At 37.8% G+C, this 24,641-nt stretch overlaps 1 protein-coding gene across 4 annotated transcripts in view; it reads right to left on the bottom strand.

The window, feature by feature from the left end:
• Positions 1-24,641, bottom strand: part of LOC108680285 (serine/threonine-protein kinase MARK2) — an 83,570-nt gene that overhangs the window by 30,540 nt on the left and 28,389 nt on the right. For all 4 annotated transcript variants that reach the window (XM_018169084.2, XM_018169085.2, XM_018169082.2 and 1 more), the window contains 9 exons: positions 22,484-22,651; positions 14,177-14,230; positions 13,351-13,536; positions 12,495-12,687; positions 11,974-12,194; positions 11,144-11,356; positions 10,767-10,980; positions 9,497-9,727; positions 6,852-7,041 (listed from right to left, as the gene is read on the bottom strand). In XM_018169084.2, the coding sequence (XP_018024573.1) occupies positions 6,852-7,041; positions 9,497-9,727; positions 10,767-10,980; positions 11,144-11,356; positions 11,974-12,194; positions 12,495-12,687; positions 13,351-13,536; positions 14,177-14,230; positions 22,484-22,651 (1,670 nt within the window). The remainder of the gene's footprint in view (positions 1-6,851; positions 7,042-9,496; positions 9,728-10,766; positions 10,981-11,143; positions 11,357-11,973; positions 12,195-12,494; positions 12,688-13,350; positions 13,537-14,176; positions 14,231-22,483; positions 22,652-24,641) is intronic.

Consider the following 24,641-nt stretch of genomic DNA (forward strand, 5'->3'; position numbering starts at 1 on the left):
TGTGGTTGGAGAGGGGAATAGAGGAGGAGATGAGGGGGATGTGGTTGGGGAAAGCGTGGGAGGAAGGAAGAAATGCATGGGGATACAGGAGCCAAAAGAATGAACCAAGGCAATGAAGCGAGAGAAGTGAACGTGAGAGAATAGAGGCAGAGAACAATGAATGAGCAATGAGAAGAACAAGGGAAGTAAAAGAGGTAATGAAAGTAGAGTTGTATATGCAGCAGTGGATGTAGTTAATGTAAAAATTGTGAATACATTTTATTCAGTATAATATGCAAGATATATGAATCAAGTGTTTAGAATGAATTGATGAATGAGCCATGAAAAGTCGATGCATTTGTTTTGAATGTAATGTACAAAATGTATTGTAAAATGAAATCCGGAATGATAAATACAGTAACGAAGAAGAAACATTGTTGTAAGAGGAGCAAAAAGATGATCAAGAGAAGGTAGAAATGAGTAATACATAGATGATGAGTAATGAAGAGAAAGAATAGCAAGATTAGAAGTATAGCAGTCAAGAACAAGATGCGAAGAGGCCTTACGATGGGAGGGGTGGTGGTGGCGGCGGGAAAGCAGCGTAAGGGAGGGAAGGAAAAACAACAACAGGTTACAATAGGTTAAAAAGTTGGGTTTTCAAGCCCCCATGCCTCGAGAAAGTCGGGGTTTTCAAGCCCAAATTTTGAGGGGTTCTTAAGCCCCCACCAGCTCCTCTCAGCCTTTCTTCCCCAAAATATCTAATGTATTTTTCACTTATTATATATAAATGATGACAGTGTTTACCCACACCCAAGAGCAGAGAGCGAACGTAGCATTGATACGCCCTTTTGTTGGGTCAAACTGGGTCAGCCTGACCCACACAAGAGCAAAAAATGCATCGCTATATTGACTATATCTCGCTCATTTTTCTGAGTGTTGGGTACGTCGTCCCATTAATAAACTGAAGACATACACAATTAAGTCAGACGCGGCATGATATTTTCAATATTTTTTTTCCAAATTTGATCTCAGTTAGATCATTATTTCGCTATATCATCATAGATCTTTAATTAAAAACTAAAAAATGTGTCGCCGATCGCACATTAGCCAGATATTTGTCAGCAAACGAGTGTTAGAGGAATAACGAGCCTTCGGTAGTAATGGATATACTGGGAGGTGCCGATATACTGGGAATTGCTAGGATTCCATTTAGTTGGAATGGCTGCATGGGGGTGGATATGGTGGAGGTATTGCCAAAGATTGCTGGGACAATCCTACTAAACTGGGACTGAGAGAGCATATAGCGCCCCTAGGTGGAAATTAGTGGAAATGTAATAAAGGTGTAAATTATAATAACAATAGGATGTGGCTAGGTATCAGAATAACTGGCAACGAAAAATTGCTTTGGAAATAATTGGTTTTGAGATTTTGTGAAAGATTCAGTAGAGACACAATGATGAAAACTATCACCGGGATATCAAAAGATATTGAGAAGAGGGACTGGTGGTGCAGAATACGGTAGGAAAGGAACAGATGAAAATATTATATGCAAGAGAACAGACGAGATTGTACTTTGAAGCACTAAAAAGAAATGCACAACCCGGGAACTTTGGAGCCCCTGCGCACCTAGAAATTCGGATAAAATATTGAAAGGCTTTACAAAGTAAAGAAGACATCACAAAGGAAAAATGTAGCGATGATTCTTGGAAGTTTTTAGAGTACATGAAATATTAATTAAGGGAAATACAACTCAAATCTCATGAAGCAACGAAAAAACACACGACATCAAAGCAAACAAGTTTTGTAACCGAAAGAGAACCAAACAATTCATTCAAGAACCGAACATTATCCTTCCTTTATGAAGTATCATAATTAGACAACAGCAGAGCAAGATCCTTCCTAAGTATACGGTAACAAATTGTTACAATCAATGACAACGATATCAAGTCTATAACAAGATCCTTTCTTTGAAAAGTAAGACATTATTTCAATACACGATTATTATTCCAAACATAAATCAACAGCAATGCAGTGGAATGAATGTTTGCTGCGGCTCGAAATACATTGAATATTCAAGCAAACAACAACGAGCAAACAAAATCGAAGTTTATATGCATTTATTCTTTGTATGATGACCAGCAAATTATTGATCATCTGTGGTAACGATAGAAAAACGTAATCAGAAATCATTACGGGTTAAAAAAAACACGTATACCCAACAATTACAAATACCCGGTAATACCTCGCTGCAACATAAGCCTGCACTCAGAAGTGTGCATGGGTCATATTGTCCAAACAGAAACACACATTCATACACATAGTACAAGCAGAGAGCGGACGTAGCGCTAATATGCCCTTTGGTAGGATCAAACTGGGTCAGGGACATACAAGCGGCGACAAGTGCATTGATATTTGGACAAACGTCTCATTGATTTCTCTGAGTGGGAGTAAATACAACGAACTGGGAAATGAGAGAACAAATTATTGGACATGAAAAGGAATGAAATAAAGACGTTATTTAGAGACGAGATAGGTAGATAATAAGAACCGGTCGAACATTGTGTAAGCTTTCAAGATAAGAGATGAAACGATGAAAGTTCAAACCGAAATAACGACACGAAGATAAGAAAGAAGAAAGAGATAGGCATGGCGGGATAAATAATTGAGTAGAATAGGATACATAAGAATTAGAAGCCGATGGCAGGGCTAAATAAACATCGAAAGTGAAACTAAGTAAAATAAGTGAGGCGGTAGAGGTACGACAGTGAAAGCAGGGACACAAAAAGCGTCATCTCTTTAAACTAAATAGTTTCATATAGCTAAACTATAACCAGCTTTAGAAAGTTAAAGTAAGAAGATTTACTTCTTCAAGCCAAGCAGTATCACAATAATGAATCAAACGGACGCTATGACGGTTTTTTTATAACTTCGTAACGTGTTCTACAAATAAAACATGGTGAATTTTTGTGGAATCTTCACGGGTTTTCAATTTTTATTGACTACGGAACACAAATTGATTTTGTGACAAGTGTATGGGGCGGTACTCATAATGCCAGTTAATTATTCGCTGAAGGAAATCATTATTATTAACTAGAACAATGTATCTGCCATTAATCATTTGTTCAAGTTAATTATTCTTCTAAGTTGTCTATATGGTTATATACAATGCCGTTGAAGTTAGTTATTCGTTCGTTAAAGTTGAATATTCGCCTTGTTTAACAAACAAAACTCTGGGATGCTAAATGCGAAGTGAAAGCTCCTCTTTTCTCTTAAAGTTAAACTCGACGACAAACTAGGAGGATTAATTATGATTATTATTACGATTACGAAGGATTTTTAATTACGATAGCGAATCTCTACTAGGTTCGTTCAACTCTGATATGTTCGTTTTGAGAATATGGCCTACATATCCTTTATTTTCTAGCCATGAAATAATTTGTACCCAAGAAGGAATGTCAACATCACTGCTGAACCTTCAGAGCGTTCGTTTCGAAATCTAATCAAATTTAATACAATAATTAAAAAGAACGGATTCGATTTGGTTAACAAGACATGCATAATTCGTAGTTTCTTTGGTACAAATTGGGTTTATACGCATAATCGTATTAAGCGCACGAAAACGTAATGCAAGTCGAATCTACGTCATTCCCTTGATAAATTACAACGTGAATATATTTCAGAGGTTAATTAGTCGGCTCTTCACTATTTTAAAGCTCACTACAGTTTAATGAGTTTAGCAACATCATTTTAACGAGCAAACATGTTTAAAACATCAGACGACACGCATGCGTACGGCGATAGTGACAAGTGCGGATAAGTTAAGCGAGTGTGCGAAACAGCGAAATAAAAAGAGAGCGAGAGAAGAGAAGCGATAGAGAGAGAGAGAGAGGAAGTAATTAAAGAGAGTGAGAAAGAGCAATACTCACTCTAGGAGCATCATGTTGGAGTGAGGGAGAGGATCGGGGGCATCACTCCCCGCCCCCCTGCATACCGGCGCCGGGTTAGAGAGGGGAGTAGGGGGCGGGGTGAAGGGGGGGGGGGAACACGGGGAACAGCACTACACGGGGGACAGCGACCACCCCACACTACACGGGGGGACAGCGACCACCCCACACTACACGGGGAACAGCGGCCACCCCACACTACACGGGGAAAGAACTACGCCCCACGACAATCCCAATATGTGAAATGTCATTCATAAAGAAAAATTAGCTCCAATGAAGAATATTAATGACCTCTTTGCCTTAAATTAAAGAAATTATTGTGGATAACAATCATGAACGATTTAAAATACAAATAAATAAAATGATATAATAAAATGAGATATAAAATGTGACGCGAAGGAAGCACGACAATGTTCAAGTCAAGTTATTCTTGTTGAGAGTCACACACGAAGTTTCATATATACTTTATAATACAAACAACGATACATTGGACACGAGTCTATGACAATTCAATAGCTTCTACTTCCGGAGATTTCCTGCAATGAAATCCAGCGAAAATTCTGTATTGAACGGTCAGCAATAACGCTAACCTTCATTATAATCAAAAAACAAAAAGGAGAGAAATAACGATTTCAAGACATAAATTGTTGGTGTTTTACCAAATTAGAAACTAACAAAATTAAATACCCTTTGTAGACAACTTCCATTGAAAGAGGAGCATCAATGCTTAGAGATCGAAAACAATTTTCAAATGATAATTATGCCAAATTTCCATCCAATACTCCATTTTTTGAGATAATAGAGCATCATTTCACCAATGATATGACATCATTCTTCCCATATTCCATCATTACCGACGAAGAATCAACAAAACAACGCACAACACGTTAGCAATACGCACCGAACCTGACCGAATGACCAACAAAGATTAACTAATTAAATATGACGTGAAAAAGAAATCGATCACGCGACCAGAAGTGACGATAAAGACTAAGGAAAAACAATACGAAACCTCGTACGAAGAAAACGAGGATATGGAAGAAAAATACGTAGCAAGGAAGGCTCAAAAAGGGAGTTTGACATTAAGGATGATATATAATTAACAGACAGGGGTTGGCGTTGCGCTGCTTTCAAAAGGTTAGCAGGAGCATCAAAGTATGACATTTCCTTTTTTATAAATCTTGATTAATTTGTTATTGAAGCAATGAAATGATCTAATTACGAGCATCACAGATATTAGGAGTGGAGCTGGCAGGGCGTTGCTACAAGGACTTCATATTTGATTGGATTGCGACTGGAAACATGGAAGTCTATTTAAATTTTAAAATTACTTTTATAAATTTCCATCCATGTAGAAGGCTCAATTTATGAACTGAAATAGATTTATGTACAGATAGTGCAAGCCCTTATGTAGATACCCACCAGGGTGCCGTTAAATAAACGTTGATCGAACGTTTTAACGCGAAATTAACGTCAATCAAACGTTGTTTCAACGTCATTTGTCTGGTGGGTAGCAGTAAAAAAATTCTCATGAGCATCAATTGTAAAATGAAATAAAACGCCAGTAAAGCAAATCCTTGTAGCTTGGCTAATGTAATAGCAAAGTAATAGAAATTGCCACTGCAATTCCTGTTGCATTTCTTACATTGCAGTCACAAGAAAGGAAATACATCCCTTCTTCTGACTGAATAAATATGAGCAAAATTAAAATAATATGTAGAGGGCAATAATACAACTGTAAACAATGCCAATAAGAGGAGACTAGAGGCATAAAACCAGCGCCAGGTTAGCGCTGGTAACATTGCTCCAATAAATATATAATGAACATCACTAATAAAAGTTATAATGAGAGATCATCAAAAACAAATTAGTGTCACGACTGCACTGGAAATCACAATAGCACCACAAGAAGCAAATATATAATTAAAATAGCATAAAATTAAGTCACCCATTATTAAGTCACAAAGAGAATTCGAACCTCTAATTACACGTTGGCTCAATCTTTGCAAGATTGAGAGAAAATAACCTCTCAAAGGGTTATGTAATTTTACAGAAAGATTTTCTCTAATAGAAAGAATAGAACGAACGAAAGGGTTGATCGAGTATATTAAACGAACTCTCAGTTTTCCGTCCAATCACAATGAATTAAAAAGAAAAATATTGCTGAATTACGGAATAAATCTTATTACTTAAACAATGACAGAACTAGTGACCGCGTGACATAACAATAAATAAGATCACTAGCAATGAAGGGCAATCACCATCATTCGTGGACTGGCATGTCACCAACGAAAAAACATCTGATGTGAGCGTGGCAGCAAACACATTTGAAGAAATGTTGGGAAATACATTATTATTGCTAGCCCAACATCTGGCAACCGTATGTAGACGAATAGTAGCTTTGACTAATAACATAGAATGTAACAAACGTAATTCATACTCTTTTCAAAACTACGGATATAAAAGCAATTTAGACCCTTCTTAAAACAAAACTAAGAACGACTGACATCTCAAGGTGGAAACAGAAATACCAAAACCATGTATTTATTCCACCTTGAAAAGAAAAATTGGAACGAAACATTGTAACGTAAAGGAAACGTTATAATTTAAACTAAAGATTGTAATGTAAACAAAATATTGTAACGTAAACTAAACATTGTAACGTAAACAAAATATTGTAATGTGAAGTAAACATTGCAACGTAAACGAAACATTGTAACTTTAACCAAACATTGCAACGTAAACAAAACACTGTAATGTAAACGAAACATTGTAATGTAAACAAAACATTGTAATGTTAACCAAACATTGTAATGTGAACCAAACATTGCAACGTAGACGAAACATTGTAACGTAAACAAAACATTGTACGACTGACTATAAAAGGTTGTTAATATAAAATATAGACCCTTCTCAGTGCTAGCCCACCTGGTAGAGTCAGGGACGTTGGTCTTCTCAGTAGATGAAGACTTAGGATCATGAGAATAAGTAGACCGACGACCAGTAGCAGCGCTGATGGTGCGGCTGGCGATGGTGTTGCTTTTTTGTTGCGTCGTCGCGCCGCTGCTGCTGCGCGTCTTGCTGCTCATGCCGGGGCTTACAGCACCGCTCACCACGCCTGTAACACAGTCATATCTTAACTCTAATTTACGTGAATAATACCTTAGTAATTCAAGTAAATTATTTACATATATTTTAATAATTTAAGTAATTGTGGCGCCGCTGCTGCTGCGCGTCTTGCTGCTCATGCCGGGGCTCACAGCACCACTCACCACGCCTGTAACGTCCATATCTCTTAACTAGAATTTATATGAATAATACCTTACTATTTTCAATAAATTAATAAGGTATTATTTAAATAAATTAATTGAATAAATTTTAATAAATTAATACGTTAATAATTTAAATAAAGAAATAATACGTCAAGAATTTCAATAAATTAATAATACGCTAATAATGCTCACTGTGCCTGTAACGCCGTAATATCTCTTAACTCTAATTTACGTATATAATACCTTAATACTTTTAATAAACGTCGGGACATCGAATTAGTCTTGTGTAGGTCACGATAATTCCCGGATATGTTACGCTCTAATATAATAATTTTCGTCTTATTACCAGCAATACCTGCATCCAAGTAGAAATTATTAATTGACACCTCTAAGATTGAAATGGAGGTAAGTTCTCCTTAATTTTTCTATCGAGAAGAATTGTTTATTTCTTCTTCTTGTTGTTATTTTCTCGATATTCCGCCGTTTTCAAATGACAATATTCATCGGAAAAAATCAAAATAATCTAACTCATTCACACAATAATGTCATGTTAGACATTACAAGAAAAAAAAATATGGCGAGAAGCTTGATGATTCTGTAATGTTATATTTATATCTAAATACGGAATACTGATATACAAATCAGATATCTATTAAAAAATATCTAGTAAATATAATTAATACTTACCTTGCAGTTAAAATTTCTAGCCCCAACAACAAAAGATGGTAAATAGCTGCAATATTAATACATAAGCTTTGTTCATGGAAATACGAATTATGTTTTCATTTTGAAAATAACTCTGTTGCACTCATACTAAATGAATAATACAAAGAGCACTGGATATTAGCCACACGAAATACTGGATTGTTTCCACATTTGATGTGTAAACATTGATCATTTTAACGTTACTGCTAACTGGTAAATATCGATCATTGTAACGTTACTGGTTACCTGTAAATAATAACAAATAAAATACTGAACTGAATAATTATGCGCCAAAATGCATCAATTAGAAAATTATGTACGGAAATTATATAATCATGGTATAATTATAAATTTTTGACACGCACAAGATGTCGGGAGGGCGGGGGTGGGGAGGGAGGGCAGGGGTGGAGGAATATAGGATAAAATAAATAGGATGGAAGTAGTATTAGAAAAGGAACAAAGACAACCGAGATAATCAGGCAGTAATATCTACGTGATAAGTGAAAACATGAATTGCTTCGAACGAAAACTTTTACGTTAGTCTAGTTAAGGAAAAATAAGGCAACGGAGAAAAATCCATTTTGAAAAATAAATTTATTTATGCCGATTTTTCATAGGTACTTTGAAAATAGTTAATTTTTTAAAGGATATCGAAAAAAATATGAGAAAGGAATCCCTAATCCTGATATCTACTGAGGCACTGAATGGTATTAAGTGATGAAAAAAATTAAAAATGCGAACGATAACTTAGGTGACAAAAAAACGTTTGTCAGAATGAATAATGAACTAGAAAAAGAAGGCACCAATACAACGGAGACAAAAACATCAGAGGAGGAAAACTTGGCATGGAAATGAAGTATGAAATAATTTCGATGAAATTAAACATTAATATCAGTGAGAAGTTGCGATTCTCTAATGAGTAAGAATAAGAGTGGTTGAGGAATAAGAACATAAAAAATATAAAAAAGACTCCGAGAGAAGGATTAGTTCATAGGTTGCGGAGGATAGGAGTAGGTAAGGGAGGCTAACATAGATGAAGATTTGATAAAAGAGATAGAAATTAGCAATGAAGACAAGAAATTTTCCAGACAGACGCGACTCAAAATTCGAATGAATTCGAGCAAGAGTTCAGAGATGTTCGTAAATATTTTACGGTCGGAACCTACACCCACTACTAGGTTATTACTGGATAAGGAAAACTGGTGTTTTTAGGAATAGTCTTCAGGATATATTAGAAAATTATAATAAGAGACTGGACAACCGTACTAGAAGAATACAAAAAAAGTTTGAACTGTACGATATTCTTCAGAAAAAGAAAACAAGTAAGACTGAACGAGAGAAAAAAGAATAACAACTCCATAAAAATTAACCTGGACCACAAAACACGAAGGAAAATAATCTTTTTGAACCTCAAACGAGAAAAAGATAGAACAGTGCAAGCAGCTTCTCCTCCTCCCCCTACACTCCACTCACCCCCTTTAGACCCCACGCTCCCCACGGGGCTATGGGCCCCCCCGCCATCTTGTGCCCCCCCTGCAGGGGTACCACCGCCCCCCGTGGTAGTAGTGGTAGTTACGGTAGCGTTGGTAGCGCTACCTCTCTGGGACGAGGTTGTTGTGGTTCCCTGCTGTTGCAACCGAGCGGTATTTTCTTTGATGGTGGCGGTGTCGACGGTGTTCTGGCGTCGGAAATGGTTGCCGGTGGTGGTGGTGTTGTTAGTGGTGGACGTGGTGGTGCTGGGTGCCGTGGTGGTGGCGGGGGTCGTGCTGTTGCTGCTGTGATTGTGGCTGTTGTTGGTCGCTGGTGTGGTGGTGGTCGGGGCACCACCTGCAACCATACGGTCAGTTACGAGCGGGTCAATGGAAGGGAGACATGAAAAAAGAAGATGACAATAGAAGAAGGAAGATGTCAAAAAAGAAAACGAAAAGGGAAAGGAAAAAAGGGGAGAGAAATTTAAAAAAATTAAGAGGAAGATAAAAAAGGAAGAGGGAAGTGAAAAATGACGAGGGAAATGAAAATAAATGAAGAAGGAAATGAAAATAATGAATAAAAAATGAAAAGAAGAGTGAAATAAGAGCACGTATCCGCCAGTAAAGACATAGAAATTTTAAGGAGAACCTGAGAAAATATGAAATGTCTAAGGGGAAAGGAAAAAATGAAATGAGGCTAAAATGATGTAGCTGGAACATGCGAAAGGAACAGGCAGCTAAGAGAGGAAGTGAGCAATGATGTTTGGCTGCCGAATAGCAAAATTTAATACAATTACCTGCAATATAAGAATTACCCAGTAAATAATTACCCGCTATATAAGAATTATCCAGTAAACAATTACCTGCTATACAAGAATTACCCAGTAAACAATTACCAGCTATAAAAGAATTACCCAGTAAACAATTACCAGCTATAAAAGAATTACCCAGTAAACAATTACCAGCTATAAAAGAATTACCCAGTAAACAATTACCCACTATAACGAATTACCCAGTAAAGAAGTACCCAGCAAACAATTACCCACTATATGAGAATTACCCGCTATATAAGAATTACCCAGTAAACAATTACCCGCCATAAAGAATTACCCAGTAAACAATTACCCACTATAAAGAATTACCCACTAAACAATCACCCACAATATTAGAACTACCCAGTAAACAATTACCCACTCTATTAGAATTACCCAGTAAACAATTACCCGATCTAGAATTACATACTAAATAATTATCCAGTAAATAATTACCAGCTCTATAAGAATTACGCACTAAATAATTACACAGTAAACAATACCCCGCTATATAAGAATTACCCACTAAATAATTACCCAGTAAACAATTACCCACTATACAAGAATTGCCCAGTAAAGAATTACCGGCAGACAGCCTCCTGCTGGTGGGCTTAGCGTTGGTGGCGGAGACAGAGCGGTGCACCCCGCGGTGTGAGGGGGACTGCGACAGCTGGGATGATGGGGGGTGTCCGCTGTCACCCCCACTGCTCACCCCCACCCCGCTGCTCACGCCCCCCACACGGGGGGTGTTGTTGCGTAATGATAACGACGAGCCAGAGCGTGATGATTCGCTGTCCAACTGTGGGGATATGTTATGTTAATGAGTGTTGAACGAGGCACATTAATGAGGCTAACTAAAGTTTAACGAGGCTATGCAGGCTCATTTCGGTGTATCTCCTTATACAAAATCTACGTGGACTGACGTCAGTATATCTACTTATACAAGATGTCCATAGACTCACGTCAGTAGATCTCCGTCCCAGGAGTAGATAAGTGGCGTAGATGTCATCAAACTTGTGATTCTTGAGGCTATCTTCAATATCTGCTCTAGAGTAGCCCATCTCCATGAGTATCTCGAATCTCTTGGGCTCAGCGAAGTCCATCTCGGGCTCAATGTGAGGCTTCAGCTCGTCGTCCTCGTAACCGATGTTCATCCACCGGTCCTTCATTATGGTCTGTGTGCAAATAGTGCCAGTAGTATCAATATTATCATTAGAAACGTATTAATATTATTATTACAACATATGCACCGGTCCTTCATTATGGTGTGTGCAAATGATGCACGGTAATATCAATATCATCGGAAAATTAATAATATTATTTTAACATATTCACCGGTCTTTCATAACTATCTTCAGTAAAATAATCTGCATTATTAATATTGATTTAACATATGCTCTTCCAACGGACTTCTTAGTAGTCCAATAATATTATTGTTAGTACATTATTTGCAGCTGAAAAATATATGAAGTTATTTAAAACCTGGCCTGTAAAGTAGCTCTTCTGGCGGGATTGGATGCAAGAAACTTTGTCAAAGATTATCAATTTTATGTACCATGACAAACAATGCTTATTCTAATTATTGCCGATGAAAGATATTATCCGTAGCAATCCCGTTGAAAAAATTTTGAATCAATAAAAAAACTGACTTCTAAAGTCACTCTTAGGAGAATTGGGTGCAAGAAACTTATGGACCATGACAAAATAATGATTAATCGAAGTAATTATTGTCGACGGAAGATATTATCCTTAATAATCCTGTTGAAAAACGTAGAATTATCAAACAACTGACCTCTAAAGTAGCTCTCCTGGCAGGATTGAGCACAAGGAACTTCTTGAGGAGGTTCTCACAGTCAGTGGACATGTAGAAAGGTATCCTATACTTGCCACGCAGGACTCTCTCCCGCAACTCCTTCAGGTTCGAGCCGTCAAAAGGTAAAGACCCCGACACGAGCGTGTACAATATCACGCCCAACGACCACACGTCTACTTCAGGGCCGTCGTATTTTTTACCTGTACAAAATTAACAATTAATAAACTACACTCTACAATGATAAATTAACAAATAATAAACTTTACTAGGTACAATTAAAAGTAATTAAATTATGTAGTGTGACGAGAGGTTTAATACAATATTTTAGCAGAATCAGCGAATTGCTACAACATTATTGCAGAATTAGGTAGCGGATTGTAGTTAAGTAGCCGATTGTAATCAAGTAGAGGATTGTAATTAAGTTGCGGGTTGCAATCAAGTAGCAGAATGTAATCAAGTAGCGGATTGCAATTAAGTAGCGGCTAGTAACGGCAAATTACCTTGGAAGAGCTCGGGAGCCGCGTAAGGAGGACTGCCACAGAAAGTGTCCAGTTTATTGCCGGGAGAAAACTCGTTACTGAAGCCAAAGTCAGCAATTTTGATGACCATTTCAGAGTCTAAGAGTAAATTCTCAGCCTTCAAATCTCTATGAATGATCTTCTTTTGGTGACAATACTGCACCGAGGATACGATCTGCACAATAGATAACATTAAGTTAGTATATTGTGATAACACCAAGCCGTAATTTACAAATAGCCATTCAACTCTGTCTTACATAATCGATACTTTTAACAATGTGGTTAATTAAGACACACACACTCCCCCATTATATACAAAAAAATAATCATCTTAACGTTTATTGAATAATCTTAACGTTTAATGGCCCCATTAAAATCAATTCACTATACAGGTACATTATTTGAACTTAATTTTTCTGGAAGGAGGAAATTATTCGTCCTCTCGCGTTGGAGTACCTAACGCTTTTCAACAAAATCAACTCCTAATCAACGTTTCAACATAAATTTCAACGCCATTTCCCTTGTAATCAACAAATTACCTGTCTAAACTTCGCCCTAGCCTCCTTCTCCGTCATGCGCCCATTGTGAGACAATCGGTACAGTCGACGATTTATCGTTTTTCCAACTAAATCAACTCCTAATCAACATTTCAACTTAATTTCAACGCCATTTCCCTGGCAATAAACAAATTACCTGTCTAAACTTAGCCCTAGCCTCCTTCTCCTCCATGCGCCCGTTCGAAGACGACAATCGTTAATCGAGGATTAGTAGTTTTTTCAACCAAATCACCGTTTCAACTTAAATTTCAACGCCATTTCCCTGGTAATAAACAAATTACCTGTCTAAACTTAGCCCTAGCCTCCTTCTCTTTCATGCGGCCATGGAAGACGAGATAGTCGAACACTTCACCGCCACTCGCGTATTCCATGACGAGGTAGAGCGTCTTCTCGGTCTCGATCACTTGGAAAAGCTTCACGATATTCGGGTGGTCCAACATCTTCATGATCCGCACTTCGCGGAAAAGCTGAAACACAAAAATTTTCTTAATGACGCGCGCATTAAAAGTCGGAGAAGCTGAAACACAAGAAATTTTCTTAATGACGCGCGCATTAAAAGTCGGAGAAGCTGAAACACAAGAAATTTTCTTAATGACGCGAGCATTAAAAATCGGAAAAGCTGAAACACACACAAAAAAGAAAAAAAACATTTCCGTAATGAAGCGCACATTAAGTGTCGGAAAAGCTAAAACACAAAAAAGTTACCTTAATTTAATGACACGCGCATTTAAAAATCGGAGAAGCTGAGACACAAAAAAATTTCCATATTGACGCGCACATTAAAAATAGGAAAATATAACACACAAAATGTTCTCTCATGATGCGCGCATTATAACCTGCTAAGGACATGAACATGTAAATCATAGGCTTTCGTTTCACTCGAATTGAAATTTGAATATGAAATGCAGCGGCGATCAAACGACATAAAACCAACGACGAAAAGATATTTTTTAACGAGCTGCTCGATTCATTCCCATGGGAAGAAAAAGTACAATATTTCACAGAAACTTGACAGATCGAAAAAAATTTAAAAAGACATGTCAATAACATGTTAATATCCTTAATAGTTCATTTTTCACTGAAATAAAAATAGAGAAAAAGACTCACCTTTTGTAAACTCCCAGGATTAAGCTGAGTCTTGTCTATAATTTTGATGGCCACCTGCAAGAGAAGAAAATCGACTTAGAAACACGAATGGAAATAAAAAAGCACTCAGTGAAATTAATAAGACTTCATCTAAATAGCGATGAACTTTCACCCCTGATGCACTTTTACCCTTATATGAGTCATTTGGAGAGGGTTTAGCTCGGAAAAAGGACACACCATAGGTCCACACAACAAAGTAGTGTCAGAAATCGGACAAAATGAGCTATCTATTCTTCTATATCCAGGGAGGCACCACAAGATGCACTAAGAAGTGCTAGAGCTCCAGCTTATCCCTATTAGGATGCACGTAATCCTGCTAACTGTTAACTGTCTACACTCACAGATATGACTAGACTTTGTCCAAATATACCGTAAATGCACTTTCTGTGCTAGTGTGGGTTATCTTGACACAGTTTTGCCCGGAAAGAAAGGCATATCGTTGCTGCGCGCAGAGAGCACTCGCGAAAAGTGCTAATGTACTCAAATTATTGAGGTTTTGGAGGCGAGATATTTTTCAACATGAAACATTGAGATTCCTATAGCCATCAGAAATTAATTTATTACTCTTAAAAGAAATGAAGTGATTAAATTAAAGCACTTCTTAAGAGAAATGAATCAGACCATTTTTGATCTTGAACATGATATTCGATCGACAACATGAACTTTGTATGAAAACGCACACAATATTTTATTTGGAACATGACATCTGATTGTGAACAGGATATTTAAGCGAGAACATGAAACTTGATTGAAAATATAGACATTTATTTGAGAACATTTTTTATTGTGAACATAACAGTTGATCAAGAACAAGATATTTGATCATGAACATGATATTTGATCAATAACATAAGGTTTGACTGAGAGTGCTCTCAGTCAAACCTTATGTTCTTGATCAAATGCTAAACATGTTCATGTTATATGACTGAGAACATGTTATTTTGTTGAAAACATAATATTTAACCGAGATCATGTTATTTCCAGTTCAGCGGAATAAATCCGGCAGGCGCTCACGAAGATCTCGTGATTATAGACGCAAGAAGATGTGAGATAACAATGTATGAGATTAGAGATGAGTCACGCGCAGGCGGAAGAGCCCTCCACGAGTGCCGCCAGATAATCGCGATAACTCGCATGCCGTGTGACACTCGCGGCCACGTGGTGGTGTCATGTGGAGGAGTGGTGGCACTCAATGACGAGGCATGGCACTAACACAGACGTCGCATGACACTCACGGCCGTCGCATGACATTCATAACGCAGGGCATTGGCGCAGCATGGTGACACTCACGAAAGTCGAATGGCACTCACGAAAGTCGCATGACACTCATGACGAGGAGTTTATAAGGAGACACAGGAGTTTATAAATTGATTGCATCTACAACATGGTTAATGTCGTTGCGAAGTCAATCGCTAACAACATAAGAAGACGATACACTTTATATCGGCCTCGCTTCGATGAATGCCAGTTAAGAAAATGAAATTGCAGATAAATTGACGAAAAAATTTATAAAAGGAATTTTGTTTTTACCTTATTTTCAGGTTAAAGGAAACGCTGAATAAAAAGAATGATGAGAAAACCAAGATTAATAAACAAAAATTGGTACACTCCATTGTGAGCAAGAAACTACGGCTAAGAAGCATGAATAAAACAAATATTCCCGCTAAACAATAGCGGCCGACGTGAGATAAGCAGACTGACGACATTCAGGACAACTTGCCGGGACAAAGGAACAGCTCGACACTGACTGTCAAAGACCGTGTGTGCTTATTACAGATGACACGGACCGTCAAAGACCGTGTGCCTATTATAGATGACACGGACCGTCAAAGACCGTGTGCCTATTATAGATGACACGGACCGTCAAAGACCGTGTGCCTATTACAGATGACACGGACCGTCAAAGACCGTGTGCCTATTATAGATGACACGGACCGTCAAAGACCAGTGTGCTTATTACAGATGACACGGACCGTTAAAGACCAGTGTGCATATTACAAATAATACGGACACGGTAATAGTTTAAGATAAAGGCTTTTTTCAAGAGTTTTAAGGCATTTTAGGGATAAATTTAGTCTTTTTATGCGTCATCCTGAACCAGTTAGGCTCGGCAAAAATGCGTTTCAATGCCACGTTTATTCGTGCAGAAAAGAATATAAATATTATAACAAAATGACACATTCATTTTTTTCCGAGTGGCGAGTTGGTAAAGCGGGGGAAAGCTGTCAAGAATTGAATGCTGGTCGTCACAATAGAGCGAGCGCTTCTCATGATTCTCTACCCATGACGAGAAAATAGCGCTGCAAACACTTGTTGTGTCGGGCACACACTCAGAAAAATGAACGAGTTATACTGTCTAAATAATGACACTTCCTGCGCTTTTTTCAAAAGCACAAATACTTTATTTTTCCGAGCTAAAATGGGTCAGGATAACTTGCATAAGGAGAAAAAGTGCATTACTATTTAGCCTCTGTATTTTCCAGAACGCATTACCACAAAATATACAAGAAAGCTTGGGAGTCCCGGCAGCAGCTGCAGAAACTTCCAATTGAGTCACTTAACGACAGATCAAAGCGTGCTTTCAATATTAACTACTTATTAATTAGCAATCATAACCCTACAATTGTATAGATTTACATCGAAGATTGTAGAAGAATAAGGGGAATTTTGTAGGATGTTCAAAACAAACTGGCTATTTTGTAAGAAAAGTCATGTATAAAAAAGTGCATTAAAAATATTTTTTAGAATTTACTGAAGACGTAAGTGACAAATCGGGCCACAAGAGACACTTGGAGGTCTTGATGTAAGCAGTCTCAGTTCTAGAGCGATAGCATGACACACTGTAGGAATTTCTTCAATGCTATAGCTGCGATGATGCATGAGTGATGGATGATGCATCACACTATGATGTATCACAGCCGGGAAGAGCACGTGCGAAAGGTAAAGTTAAGGTCGCGCACTATCAAAGCGCGTTTTTCCAAAAGTAGTTACTTAAGTTTTTACGTGCGATCATAATCAACGTATCCTAGCTTACATATTACAGATGAAAAGAGCTATTAAATTTAAAAAGGCAAAACAAACATCAAAAATCCATAGACGTCAAGCTTTAATGATCCATTGGAGCAAGTGGGAAAAAATAAAAAATTTTTTTTCGCAGGCAAATTGAAGCAGTATCAATTTCGTATACTGTTTGACTTCTGTAGATCTCCAGCCTCATTATTGAAAATGTGGTATAGCACATAACGTGAATTTCTACAATACAGGCAAAAAGTGTAGAATAAACGTTTAATCGACGTAAATAAATCGTTTGAATGCTTAACCTACGATCATTCCACGTCAGATACCTTGCTGAAAAACGTCCAACAAAGAACGTTGAAATAACGTTCAATCAACGTTGGTTCAACGTCAGATGCCTTTTTGAAAACGTGGGACACATAACATTAAAAAAAACTTGTAATCGACGTAAATTCAACGTTTAAACGCTTAATCAATGTCAGATGCATGGTGGGTAGCCATTTTTGATGCCTAAACGTCGTGTAGGAGAGAGAAGCGCTTGAGCGCATTCTGTACGCAGAGCACGAGCAGCGCTACGTGCCGTGCTGCACGTTATAATTCTGCACATTTCATGCTTCACACGAACAAAAATTTTTGGGGCATACTGTCCAAATAGTGACACTATCTCACTCACCATAGCGAAGAGCGTACGTAATATACCCTTTTGCTGAGCCCTATCAAATCAGGATGACCCTCACAACGGCGATACGTGCATCATTATTCGGACAAATACGCCTCCTCATTTCTGTAAGTGCACCTTCATATCAGTCGTCAACCCCAGGGAGCACTCAATATTATTGATAAGCTCACTCATAGAAATGACTGGGACTTTGTCTAAATAGTGATGCATGTTCTAACCAAGTGTATCTTGTCGCTCTCTGTTTGTGCTGTGTATAAGAAAAAGCGTCTCTATTTAGATAATGTGACTCGTTCAATTATTAGTGCTTCCTGTTATTGCATGTGGGGGCTTCACTATTACTCTCACTGATGCCCTGCATGTGAGGGTATCACTGATACGCTCACTGATGCCCTGCATGGAGAGGTATCACTGATACGCTCACTGATGCCCTGCATGGAGAGGTATCACTAGCTGATGCCCAGCACACGCAGTTTTATAGAATCATAAAGCGAGCGACATCAGATTTAGTCTCGCCGATGACAAAATAAGACCTAGCGAATAACTATACCCATAAAAATTATCGAGTCATATTGTCATAATAGTAACGCAATTTATCAACGTAGCGCTTATACGCGCTTTTTTTTATGGGTCAATGATCCACATGAGAGAAAAAAGTGCATCGCTACTTTGATAATGACCCGCTCATTTTCTGAGTGTACGCCGATAACGCGCATCGATACTGAATGATGAGTATCGGAACAGCAATACTGTGTGCAATACTTCTATTGATCATCTGTGGTGATATGCGCATGGTAAGACAAATACGATGATGTGCTTGACACGAGCATCTTGTCTGTCGACTTGCTGCCTTTAAACGTTGTGTGTTAGCCAGGGAGATGACATTAATGAGAGAGCCGAATTTGAAATATACGTAAAATCCGATATATTTTCTTATGAACAAGCTGAAAGGGAGATTTAAAATGAACCAAGTAAATTGCAAGTCGTGGAAAGGAGAAAAAAAATTGGCATAAACACGCTAAATAAGTAAAAGATGCTTAAAACAAATAAGATGAAATAATAAACATGTAAATATGTAGGATGAAGTATTTCCATCAAGTAAGTCAAGGGCTGAAATGCAGTAGAGAATGTAAAAAATAAATTTGACGACTTCAATGAAGAAATGAACGAAATGAAACGAGAAAAAAGTTATAGGAAGAATAAAATGAAGAAAAAATAGAATAAAGAAAGAAATAAAATAAGAAAGGAAACGAACAACTGATCGCAAAGGCACATGGAAGTGATCAACGGAGATTTGATAGGTTGCTAATTATGGCAGTCAGACAACATGGGTGGGATCACTGGAACGTGATCCACACTCAGGACAATGAATGGATCATATCGTCCTAATAGTAACTATTTCTTACCCACAACACAATGAGAGAACGGACAAAGCATTGATACGTCCTTTTGCCGGGCCTATATAGGGTTAATTAGGACGACCCACTCAAAGGTAAAATTTAATTTCATGTAAAAAATTAATTTTTTAAAGTAACAAAAACGTTGGAAACACAGCGTGACAGGCACTTCTATTATGCAGTAAATTCATCAAATCTCCGCTCTTCACCAGCATTTGCCTTTGCGATCGATTGTTCCTTTTCTAATTTGTTGCTTTATTTCACCCTTAATGTTGTTCAATTACTTCAACATTCTCTGCATTATTCCACATCTTGGCTTCCATAATGAAGATAATCTTGGCTATTATCAATTGGCTTACATAATGAAAATACTGAAATTAGGCTTGGAATATCACTGCAGTGCACAACACGAAAAACATGCCCGACTAAAACTTCGACTTTTCCGCTCTTTGTTGACACACGGTGCCACGAAACCCATAATGCACCACGCGTTACGTTATATTTGTTATGAACGCGATGTAAGATGCAAGTAGAAACGATATTGAACTGCTCTAGTTCCAGAGGTAGCTGTTAAAACAGCCAAATCGATTGTTTTTAATGTTAAATGAAAACTAGTGCGAGGTTAATTAATAAGCTATCAGAATTACGATGTACCCTGTCACGGGCTCAATATAGTTCTACATCAAAGCTCGAACATAGACATGGCAGAGCAAGCAATAAGTACAGAGAGAGAGCAAAAGAGAAAGAGAGCAATAGGAGAATAAGACGAAGAAGGAAGAAAAGAAGAGCAACACGAAAAGAAAAAAAAAAGACGAAGCACCGGGACAAATTTCCGAGCACGGCGACCATCAAAAGCGCGACATAAACAAGCTACATGAACGAGTTTCCCCTAGAGAAGGCTGCCTGAGATAGCTACGGAAGCGACACTGGCTCATGAATGTTTCATGACGAAGTACACACTACACACTGCAGAGAATATCCACAGAAATCCAGAGAATATCTACGGAAATTCCGGGGGCGGCTACGGCGCGGCGAAGGGAGTGGCCACGCAGGACAGGTAACACCCTACACTCAGAAAAACGAATGGCGCATATTGTCCAAATAGTGATTGATCTTGCACTTTCCTATACCCACAGCGCAAGCAGAGCGTACGTAGCAAAGACACGCCCTTCCCGGGGACAAACTGGAACTGCATAATTCCCAGAGAGGAAAAAGACGTCGCTATTTGGACAGAGTCTCGCTCATTTCTCTGAGTGCAGAGTCGTATCAGCTTCTGATAAGTTACGGCCGAGTCTGCGCCGGCCACATATCGTAAACATTCAGATACTGATATACTGATAACGTCATCCGGCCCAGAATTTGATATGTCATGATATTTCTAGTTAATGAGAAGCAAGAAGCAGACAAAGAATCAAAATTTGTTACGGTATTTCTAACAAATGCTACTGAACTCCTATACTAAACTGAGTGTGCAGGTAGAGTCGATTAGTACGAAAAACTAATTTTCACCGGTAAAAGAAAGCGACCAATTAACATACACGCGCTAAAAACGACGACATCACGAGAGTGAAATACTAATTAGAAATGAATAGAGAAAATAAAGAATGGAAGAAAAGTTGTTTTCATGTAAAGAAAAAGAAATCGACGATCAATGAGTTTAACTTCAAAAGCCGCCAGTGATCAGCGGCCGGAGTTAAAAACTGGTAAATATTCACGATACGCGGCCGTTGCTGCGTTAGCACCGTATAAGATACCCCGAGTAACACGGAACCAGAGTTTATTTAGGATCACCAACCCAAATCTATGCTGAGAGCACCACCTTTGACGACTATCAACTGCTGCCTACCAGCTACACCGATCAAATGAATCGCGCTACTGGAAGCTCCAACCCACGGATAGATCCTCTCGTCTAAGTGCCGCTGCCACTGTGCTACGCAGGCTACCAAAGCAGTGTGCTTGTAACTGTCCTATCATGCTTTTCTGGCTTGAAGTAAGTCGCCTCAACCTCACTTTACCCAAGCATGAGGAATGGGTGAGACCTTGTCCAAATAGCGATTCAGTTCTTGCCGCGGGCTGAGTCATCTAGATCCAATTTTACCCATCAAAAGGGCGTATCAATGCTTTGTGCAAATAAGTGTCACTACTTCGAATCCATTTATTTTTCCGAGTGCACGCATGTGAAGCAGCGTTGAGCGTGAGTTCACATATAAACCGTGTTTTGCAAAAGAAATAAAATTCGAAAATCGTTAATAATCTCGGCAGTTTGTTAAGTTCGGGTTCCGTTTCTTTTAGCTATATTACATCGACTGATTGTTATAAAAATCGTTCAGTTCCGTTTTTGGTTATTTTACAACACTTCTCTTTAACTTCACTTCTTGTTTGTCTGTCTGTTTGTCTGTCTGTCTGCTACAAATCTTGTAATCTAAATTTAATACACTTCTACTTATCCTATCGATCTGAAATTTTGTACACTTGTGTAAAGTTGGAGACAATGCATGAATCAAATGTCAAAATAAAAGATTTTAAAAATTAAAAAAAATTTTTTTTTCAATATTAAAAAAATTGAAAAAATAATTTTGTCAACTCCAAATCTTATAACTGATATCTGACACACTTTTATCCGTCTGATTGATCTGAAATTTTGCACACTTGTGTGGAGTCAGAGGCAATGCAGGAATCAATTAATAGAATAAATAATTTTGAAAAAAATTATATATTAAAAATTTATATATTAAAAAAAATTGAAAAACTAATTTTTTAATTTGAAAATTAAATGAGAAATTCATTGTACATTTGTAAGATTGGAGACACTGGATTCTTTGGAAGTGTTGTCTTTAAAAATTAATTTTTAAACGCATATTATTTTGCTGTCTTTTCCCGAACCTTAACAGGTTAGCAAGGTTTATATAGTAAAAAATAAAAGAAGAAATATATCCAAATAGTAATTTAAACGATAATGTGGTTCTGCATTTTGAAGACGATTCACTCCCGGAAAAATTGTTTTATTTCGTTCCCGAAATCCTGTAACACAAAAACGTCTATTTTCATAATAACGTTCGACAGAGAAATGAACCGTGTGTCGGCCCATCGAACACATCGAAACATTCCTAAATATAATATAAAAACAAATACGAATAATAATAATAATAATAAAAATAGCAAAAGTAAGAATAAACTGACCTCTTTGCCGGTGGGAATGTGTTTGGCAAGCTTGACTTTAGCGAAGTTTCCCTTGCCGATGGTTTTGAGGAGTCGATATTTGCCTATCTCCTCAGGCCGCCCTCTGGCCGACGACATTCTGCTGCTGCCGCTGTTGCCGCCCCCTCCGCTCCCGGGCTCGTGGTCGCTCTGATCAAGAAAAAACGTCCTGGTTAACCTTTAATTCATAAAACTCAACAAAAAAAATATAACTAAACCTTTCATTCATAAAACTCAAAAATAATAATCCTAAGTAAGCCTTCCATTTAAAACACTCGTGAAAAAACAGCCGAATTAAGTCTGTCTTTCGCAAAACTCAATGAACACAATAACAAATTAAGCAATGAGTATAATCCTGTACGCATCTCTGAAAATTTTCTGCTCGAAATAAGCCATTCACGGAAAACATATTAAAATAGAAAAACAAACAGCCTAATTAGGCCTTTCATTCACAAAGCTCTCATCATAAAATAAGTGATAAAAAGGAGGCATCCAAGAAGAACATGGCACTATTTCACTCTTGGAGTTTTTACCTCAAACAATTCCTGTGAAATCCACTGAAATTTGATTATTTTAATTTGTTCCGTTGACACTATAAATAAAAGATGAAAATACTCAACTTTTAAAATACGACAAACTGAAAATATTGTAGCACTTCAAAATATACTCAACTACAAGTAAAAATAGTACAAAATCAAAACAAGCAATCCTGGACACAGTGAAATTGACAAGAGTATAAGGATTCCTGTCTGCGCGAACAAAATAATTTCTCAAAGAATATTGAAGCAAATCTTAGGTTCAGACGAATTAGCTAAATTTTCACGAACACAGTATGTTGTGCACAAGACACAATTTTCCAGAACTCCATCAGTTGTGGGAACAATCAAGTGAAACTCTTAACAAATATGTCATGTGACGCCAGGCTTAAGTTTTGGCCACTAATAAAACATAACATCTCGAGGATAGTAGGAATTTCAGCGAAGCAATACAGTAAATGAACAGAACAGTAAATGAACTCTACTAGACTATACTTATAACATAACTAAGAGTTGTACAAATGCATTCCCGTGGATGAAGGTTGCAAACAAAGAACACTCAGTGAAATGAATGGGCAATCTTGTCCAAAGCGTGACAGACTTTCTGCGCGTAGGCCTGATGTTTTTTCACCGGACAAAACTTGATCTGGATGGCCCACACAAGGGCACTAAGTGCATCGCTATTTAAACAGTTCTCAGTTTTTCTGAGTGTGAATGCGGAAGGCCATGCATGAACGGCAAAATGCATTCATGTTCTGCGTAAATACGAGGAAGGAACACTAAGAATAATTGATGGGTTATATAGTCCAAATAGAGACGTACTGGCTAGGTGTAGCACTGATACGTCGTTCCCAAATAATGACACATTTGATAGGTGTAAAACTGATACGTCCTTCTTGTGAACCGAACTGGGTCAAAATAAAGCACACAAGTTTGCAAGTGCATCGGAATTTGGACTAAATCATTAATTTGTCAGAGTGAACACAAATTACGCACAGTAAAGGTCAAAGTCGTGCGCCGACGGCCAGTGGCGTAGCGTACCATCTAGAGCAATGTTTTTGCATATACAGAAAAAAAATGAAAACGATGTATTTCCATACGATTGTTATTTTTTATAGTTGAAAGACTTTCACTCGGGCCATAGCCATCGCGTGTTGGGCCAGTTTGTATCAACCTGACAAAATTATGTAAATACCTGACAGCTGCCTCCAAGAGTTTCGACAATTTCGAAATAACTTCAGAAAAAAATATATTTATTATCAGATAATCCGTTCCAGGTTTGATCAGAGAAAATCTTTTTGCCCGGCCAAACGGCATCAGAATCAGGACCCACACAACTGCCAATAGTGCATCGTTATTTGGACAAATTTCACTCATTTCTCTGAGTGTCACTGAGTGTCTGAGTCACTCAGCAAATTAAGAAACTTTGTCCTAATAGCGATTAACTTTCGTCATTGTGCGGATCATCGTGGCCCAGTTTCGGCCAGTTAAAGGGCATATCAGTGCTACTTGCAGTGAGTGCGTCACTGTTTGAACAACATGACCCACTAATTTTCCTGAGTGCACTCTTGATATCCATACAGAATGCACTCGATGAACTGGAA

This window comes from Hyalella azteca, unplaced genomic scaffold, assembly GCF_000764305.2.
Source record: "Hyalella azteca isolate HAZT.00-mixed unplaced genomic scaffold, Hazt_2.0.2 contig9045, whole genome shotgun sequence".
In the NCBI taxonomy this organism is placed as follows: domain Eukaryota; kingdom Metazoa; phylum Arthropoda; class Malacostraca; order Amphipoda; family Hyalellidae; genus Hyalella; species Hyalella azteca.